Source organism: Thalassophryne amazonica, chromosome 13, assembly GCF_902500255.1.
Source record: "Thalassophryne amazonica chromosome 13, fThaAma1.1, whole genome shotgun sequence".
Lineage (NCBI taxonomy): Eukaryota > Metazoa > Chordata > Actinopteri > Batrachoidiformes > Batrachoididae > Thalassophryne > Thalassophryne amazonica.
This window is the reverse complement of record NC_047115.1, coordinates 39,811,884-39,820,234: the sequence shown is the minus strand read 5'-3', so window position 1 is coordinate 39,820,234 and position 8,351 is coordinate 39,811,884. Positions and strand designations below refer to the sequence as shown.

At 41.4% G+C, this 8,351-nt stretch overlaps 1 protein-coding gene across 1 annotated transcript in view; it reads left to right on the top strand.

Moving 5' to 3' along the window:
• The first annotated feature begins 222 nt into the window (after positions 1–222).
• The window catches only part of pyroxd2 (pyridine nucleotide-disulphide oxidoreductase domain 2), a 46,519-nt gene continuing 38,390 nt past the window's right edge, over positions 223–8,351 (top strand). Inside the window, exons 1-2 of the mRNA XM_034185100.1 lie at positions 223–391; positions 8,008–8,027. Of these exons, the coding sequence (XP_034040991.1) occupies positions 262–391; positions 8,008–8,027 (150 nt within the window). The 5' untranslated portion in view covers positions 223–261. The remainder of the gene's footprint in view (positions 392–8,007; positions 8,028–8,351) is intronic.

Here is an 8,351-nt window from a genome sequence, read left to right as displayed (position 1 = left end):
AGTGAACCAGACTGACTCCAAATAGGTACTTTTATTTAATGTTTGGCTTTTGTTTTGTTTTGTTGTTGTTTTTTTTTTTTGTGAGATGAGCTGCACATACAAAGTGACAAGTTCCAAAGTTCCGGACCCGGCTCGGTCACAGGATGCGCGCGGGTCACGGCACATCGACGTGCTTGTTTTCCGCTGACACCCCATCCTCCAAATGGTTTCTTCCGACGCTGTATATTCAACCCGTGCGTTCACGTCTCGTGAGCCGTTTCTATGGCTTCAGCAGCGTGGATTGACCGCGGACGGGGAGCTCTCACAGCTGTGAGGACCGCGTCCACGTCCAGATTCAAATCCGGTGTGTGCACTTTAAAAACGCAGTACGACGCCCTGGTGATCGGAGGAGGTGAGTCCAGAAGAAAACACTGTGACAAAGAGCAGCACTCCGTGACGTTTGAGTCACTGCAAACCGCCAAGTGTTCGGTGGTGCTTTTAAAATGCTCTAAAGTAAAGCTATAAAAGTATTAGCATCATAAAATACTTAAACGTACCCAAAGTAAAAGAGCTGGTTATGTAGAATAACGTACTTCCAAATAAATAAATAAATATGTTGTCATTAAAGGAAAACCTTTTTTTAATATGTGCTCTATTTATTTATTTTTGATGTTTTTATGTTTTTGAGTTCATGTTTTCAAAAATAAATAAATAAATAATCAGCAGCACAGTATTGATTTCGAATGCAACAACAACAACAAATAGACCGATTCGAAGTTCCGAGTGCGCTTGACGCAAATCCACTTCCGGTTGCTGCCATCATTACAAACAAACCCACGTGCGCGCACGTCAGGCACTGCTTGTTGCATCAGGCTTTGTTTACAGCAGCGATTCATGCTTATCTCACTCTCAACACTTGGACTTCAGTGATACACAGCTCCCAGACCAGCAGCAGATGTTCAACTGGTAGTAGAGACAAGATGGGCAGGATATGTGCAATTGAGAGATGGAGCAGAGAGTGTGTGGAGTACACAACTGTAGGTTTGCATCTGGGGATTGTGATTGCCCAAGGCCATTTCAGCTATTCCCAAGAAGTTTTTCACTTGCCCACTTTTTCATTTCTTACCAGAAAAGCTTCTGAATATCGTTTCGTTGTCAAATTGGTGTGATGTGTGATGCAGATTTGAATGAGAAGAGTGGGGAAGTTTCTAGGTATGTCTTGACCAACCATGTACGGCAGTGACTAATCACAGACAAACATAAAATTTTGAGCTTTTTATTGAATATTTCATAGAAAAAAAAACTACATAAGTGAACATATGACAATGGAACACACCAAGCACGACTGTCATTCTTTTCCATGGGATAAACTGGAAGGCTTTTGTCATGTATTTTTTATTTTGACAAATAATAAAAGGTAGTTGGTATTTACACTCAACAAAAATATAAATGCAACACTTTTGGTTTTGCTCCCATTTTGTATGAGATGAACTCAAAGATCTAAAACTTTTTCCACATACACAATATCACCATTTCTCTCAAATATTGTTCACAAACCAGTCTAAATCTGTGATAGTGAGCACTTCTCCTTTGCTGAGATAATCCATCCCACCTCACAGGTGTGCCATATCAAGATGCTGATTAGACACCATGATTAGTGCACAGGTGTGCCTTAGACTGCCCACAATAAAAGGCCACTCTGAAAGGTGCAGTTTTATCACACAGCACAATGCCACAGATGTCGCAAGATTTGAGGGAGCGTGCAATTGGCATGCTGACAGCAGGAATGTCAACCAGAGCTATTGCTCGTGTATTGAATGTTCATTTCTCTACCATAAGCCGTCTCCAAAGGCGTTTCAGAGAATTTGGCAGTACATCCAACCAGCCTCACAACCGCAGACCACGTGTAACCTCACCAGCCCAGGACCTCCACATACAGCATGTTCACCTCCAAGATCGTCTGAGACCAGTCACTCGGACAGCTGCTGGAACAATCGGTTTGCATAACCAAAGAATTTCTGCACAAACTGTCAGAAACCGTCTCAGGGAAGCTCATCTGCATGCTCGTCGTCCTCATCGGGGTCTCGACCTGACTCCAGTTCGTCGTCGTAACCGACTTGAGTGGGCAAATGCTCACATTCGCTTGTGTTTGGCACGTTGGAGAGGCGTTCTCTTCACGGATGATGCGAAGGAGATGTGTTGCACTGCATGAGGCAAATGGTGGTCACACCAGTTACTGACTGGTATCCCCCCCCAATAAAACAAAACTGCACCTTTCAGAGTGGCCTTTTATTGTGGGCAGTCTAAGGCACACCTGTGCACTAATCATGGTATCTAATCAGCATCTTGATATGGCACACCTGTGAGTGAGATGGATTATCTCAGCAAAGGAGAAGTGCTCACTATCACAGATTTAGACTGGTTTGTGAACAATATTTGAGGGAAATGATGATATTGTGTATGTGGAAAAAGTTTTAGATCTTTGAGTTCATCTCATACAAAATGGGAGCAAAACCAAAAGTGTTGCGTTTATATTTTTGTTGAGTATATGTTAGCAGGTTTTCTCTATGAGTACATGGCCCAAAAATATTTTAAAATGGCTGGCACATTTTTCTTGTGGAATGGCCCAGTCTTATATTTCAAGAAATACATCACTGGGGGTGGGGGTCAGGAACAATGGATATGTGAGCCAGTCATGCATGCTATTCTGACCCCACCACCCCTGCCAGCCTGAAAACAGGTACCTAAAAGAGATTAATGTTGCTCTGTACATACTTCAGGCTGCATGTCAGGCAATACCAGGTCCCTTCCACATCATCATCATGATCACCATCTCCATAACCAGCACATCCCCAGTGGTACCATCTGCAACATCCACCACACTGTACACTGTTCTCCGAACTGGTTGTGATGTGCTGCACATCTAAACATGGCTAGTCACAAGTCATGCAGAAATAGAGAGGTGCGGCAGACGTGGGAGCACGCTTTGCTCTTTTCCTGCGTAAAGTGTGTCCATGAACAGCAGTTCCAGATGATAGTGTACAAAATAGGCATAGTGAAGGAAGACAGTGGTGTGAAGAGCGCATGCTCATGAGCGATATTGAAGTGTTTTGCCGAAGCGCATGAAGCACATGGGTTTGTTTGTAACACTGGCATCCCATCGAACTCAGATACGGCTTATAGCCTGGTCACGGGCTAAACAGCTATGCAGTGTAATTGTATGGGGCAAGCTAAAGACACTCAGTAAATCACTTCTTCTTGTCACAGAAGAGGAGAAAATGTCATTTAAGGCCGGGTTCACACGGCAGGATAATTAGGCCGATATCAGACCCGATCTTCCCCTTCCGACAATCTTAAGGACACCCTGACAATCATGATGACGTTAAAGATAATCTTATCAGATATTCCTGCCGTGTGTGGTGTGTTAAGAGTGCTCTGATCTGCTCGGAAGGGCGTCAGGAACGCTCTGATCGCAAATCGGAGATATTCAACATGTTGGATTTTTTGGCCCGATATCGCAGCGTGTGTTGTGTCCTCCAACCAAAACAAGTACGCAGCCTGCTGAATGTGACGTTCAGCCAATCAGAAAGCGAGGTGACGGACACACGGAGCGGAAAATAAAATCAAAACGGCTGTTCTGACTTACCAGAAAGTCCGGTGGTCGTGCTGTCTCCACTCCTTTAAAGAACACCTTTTCTTTTTCTTTTTGTATCGTTTTTTTCCCCTCTGTTTTAAATAGTCCACAAAGTACCCCCGTTTGTTTACTCTGAGGTCACATTTAATCTCGAGAGATTTTTGCAAGATTTCCTGTCTGAGCTATGAATGTCCGTGTGTGAAATCTGTTTGTGTGTGTTGTCCTTACCATGTGGCTGAACACCACACACTGTACGACCAAACCTGTTAGAGCTATCATTTTTTATCTTCATGTGTGTGGTCTCAGGTTTTGGAAACCTAAAAATAATTTTAAAATCCTGTCATGTGAACCAGGCTTAAAGTGTCTCGTAGCCTGGAGAGGATTCCGTGTGGAAGTAAAGATTCAGAAGTTTATCTTATTAAATGTAAAGAAACCTTTAAGACAATCAATCATCGAGTTAGCTGCTTACCCTTATAAGAGTTTTGTTACCCCCCCCCCCCCCCCCCAAAAAAAACCCCCAAAACACATCTACTGTGGAAATAAAGCTCAGGAGTAGCCCTTTAATGTTTTCACTGATGCTGGTAAATGTGTGGCTACTTTAAATGTAATTCCATGCATACTTTCTGTATTCACATAACCAACTGCTGGGTAGCTTAAACTGTGACATAACCATCAAAATTTAAAAGTGGTCTTTTTTTGTGAAATGTTATCATTTTAGGTATGGTTATATATCAGAGTTTCAATATTTCTATTGGTCTCGGTTCAGTCATTGCTAGAAATTATCAGCGCATATACGAGGGCTGTCAATAAAGTAATGGTCCTTTTTATTTTTTTCAAAAACTATATGGATTTCATTCATATGTTTTTAGGTCAGACATGCTTGAACCCTCGTGCGCATGCGTAAGTTTTTCCACGCCTGTCGGTGACGTCATTCGCCTGTGAGCACTCCTTGTGGGAGGAGTCGTCCAGCCCCTCGTCGGAATTCCTTTGTCTGATAAGTTGCTGAGAGACTGGCGCGTTGTTTGATCAAAATTTTTTCTAAACCTGTGAGACACATCGAAGTGGACACGGTTCGAAAAATTAAGCTGGTTTTCAGTGAAAATTTTAACGTCTGAGAGATTTTGAGGTGAGACTGTCGCTTTAAGGACTTTTCACGGTGCGAGACGTCGCGCAGCGCTCTCAGGCGGCGTCATCAGCCTGTTCAAGCTGAAAACCTCCACATTTCAGGCTCTATTGATCCAGGACGTCGTGAGAGAACAGAGAAGTTTCAGAAGAAGTCGGTTTCAGCATTTTATCCGGATATTCCACTGTTAAAGGAGATTTTTTTTAATGAAAGACGTGCGGACGGGTCCGCGCCGCGACGCTCCGCCACAGGAAAAACACCTCTGTTGAAAGCCTTAAGGACAAGTTGGAACATGTCCTGCCTGTTAAACAATTTCTCATATACTCAACTCCACTGAAAGCCATCAAAAGCCGCCTGGATTTTACAAATGGTTATCAACACGGAGGTGTTTTTCCTGTGCCGCCGCACCGCGTCGGCTGTGTCCCGACGCGCGGATCCGTCCGCACGTCTTTCATTAAAATAATCTCCTTTAACAGTGGAATATCCGGATAAAATGCTGAAACCGACTTCTTCTGAAACTTCTCTGTTCTCTCACGACGTCCTGGATCAATAGAGCCTGAAATGTGGAGGTTTTCAGCTTGAACAGGCTGATGACGCCGCCTGAGAGCGCTGAGCGACGTCTCACACCGTGAAAAGTCCTTAAAGCGACAGAATCACCTCAAAATCTCTCATCAGCCATTAAAATTTTCACTGAAAACCAGCTTAATTTTTCGAACCGTGTCCACTTCGATGTGTCTCACAGGTTTAGAAAAAATTTTGATCAAACAACGCACCAGTCTCTCAGCAACTTCTCAGACAAAGGAATTCCGACGAGGGGCTGGATGACTCCTCCCACAAGGAGTGCTCACAGGCGAATGACGTCACCGACAGGCGTGGAAAAACTCACGCATGCGCACGAGGGTTCAAGCATGTCTGACGTAAAAACATATGAATGAAATCCATATAGTTTTTGAAAAAAATAAAAAGGACCGTTACTTTATTGACAGCCCTCGTATACTATAATGTGCTAGAGCATAACACTTGCGACAACAGTTGGAGGTATCTTCTTTAGTCTGCGGAAGCCTGAAACAAAAAAATTCTGTCCATTAGTTCCTGGTATTATTGAACAAGTAATATAGTTATTCTATTGAAGCAGAGTAGGAGATATAGCTAAGGTTTTGATACAAATAAATCAAGGACTTATTCTCAGCGTTATGCCTGCAACAGTTTTACCTTGCTTTAGAAACATGATGTTTTTTCTAGGAAATGACATTTCTACCTTTACAAAAATGTATTACTTCAGACAACTTACTGTGTGTTAGTATGAAGCATAAAAAACAAACTGACAAAATACAAGGTTATTTCTGTAACATTCAACTTTAAATGATAATGCTAAATATCAATGTCACACAAAATTGATGAAAAAAGTGCTATTTTTGGGGTAAATTTCGTGCATATCTCTGGAACTGTGCAGAATTTTTCCATGAAATTTTCAGTACCTGTCAAAGAGACTATAGGCAACTCACAGATAAATTGGGATGGTGCTAAATAAAATAATGGCTTGTTCATGACAAATGCAGTGCAAATCAGCAGTTAGGTTTCATTATTTTTGAACTAGGCTATATTAGGGCATGGAAGACTCCATTAAATTTTGGAGGTGATTTAGGTTCCAGATTGGTGGACCTCAGAAATCTCTGATTGCTCTTGATAAATCACATTGTTTGTTTTCTTCTGCTGGCCTCCCGTCTTGTGCACCAGCATGAACTCCCAAAATTTCCCCAAATTTCCTGTATAATTTCCTGTATTGTCTGTTGTGTTGGTAACATGGCCCAAGCAGAGTGTCACCCCTTTGAGTCTGGTCTACTTGAGGTTTCTTCCTCAAATCATCAGAGGGAGTTTTTCCTTATCACCGTCACCTGTGTGCTTGCTCTAGGGGTTGGTAAGGTTAGACCTTACTTGTGTGAAGCACCTTGAGGCAACTTTGCTGTGATTTGGTGCTATGTAAATAAAAATAAATTGAAAAATTTATTGTTGGGGGCTAAGTGATGTTCTCATCATGGTTTGTTTTGATGTGGGCATTAAAAATTATGGCTCGCTTATTTCCTCAGTAATTGTAGATTAACTGGACCTAACATCATCAAGCTACAGATAGCTGCTGAAAGTGCTAACTAAAATTAGCATACAAATTTGTATCACATGATAATTTGACCCGATGCAAATACTGCTGCACACAAATCTGTGATGATTCATTCAGAGTTCACCACATAACAAGGCATATTATTACAGATACTATTTGTAATAAAATTCACCAAGAAGATTGGCCTTCACAGCAGCAGCAGCCTCTGACTGACCGCAGGTCTGAACTCAGCTCTGCATACACACCCCTTATGTGTTGGGATAAGTGGGCTTTGTTGCATAGTGAACATCATGATGTTGTCTGTAAGACAATAAATACATACACAACCAGTCACAAGTTTGAATAATGCTCCCATTCAGTTAAGTCAGAGTAATTAACCCTCTTTGCAGCTATTAACACGTGTTTGTATTCCAACATGGCAGGTAAGATGAAAAAAAAAATTTAGTCCATAAATGTTGCAACTACACTTTTGAGAAACTAGGGATGCAGGAAGCAAGAGGAAGTAAGCGGCTGCTTTACTGGATATTTTGTTTTTAAAGAAGCTTGCATATTATTTGGCACATTTCAAATGAACAAAAATTAAAACAATGAGAAATGGTAAATGGACTGCATTTATATAGCGCTTTTCCATCTGCATCAGACGCTCAAAGCGCTTTACAATTATGCCTCACATTCACCCCGATGTCAGGGTGCTGCCATACAAGGCGCTCACTACACACCGGGAGCAATAGGGGATTAAAGGCCTTGCCCAAGGGCCCTGGGTGATTTTCCAGTCAGGCGGGGATTTGAACCCATGACCTTCTGGACTCAAGCCCAACACCTTAACCACTAGACCATCACCTCCCCTCAAATCATTTTTTTTCAACATTGTTTAATAAATAATGAAAAAAACATGTCATACTCTAGTATCACACTTGATATAGTCCACTTTCTGAATGTGGTGGTGTATTACATCTTAAAATTTGCATTTCCTTTTGGATATCTATGATTAGTTGCAGTTATTCACCGTTATTCATTGTTATCAATATCTTACTAAAAAGTGAATTTCATTGTGCAACAGGGAAGAGAAATTTTAAAATTTTCTTTCATTTGGACGTATGAAAATTTCACTTCTTGAAAAGTGTGTCTGAAGCACAGTATGTTATATCTTTGCAGGACACAATGGACTGGTGGCGGTGAGTTTGTTATTTTCCAACAACAACTTCAGCAGTAAGTCAGGTGTTCACACACGGGACAAAGGTGACGTTATCTATATTATGTACAGTTGTGATTAGAAGTTCACTATGGTCATGACACGAATGTCAGCAATATTGGGCTTTCATTGATTTCTTTGAACTCTTTTTTTTTTTTTTTTTCCTGGAGCACAATGACTGTACAACATACATCTGTAATAAGAATAAAAAAGCAAAACAACAAAATAATTTGGTGAAAAAGTTGTGATTTGTTTTGTGTTTTTTGAAATCAACACAATGTCAAAATTACCATATTTTCTGGAGTAT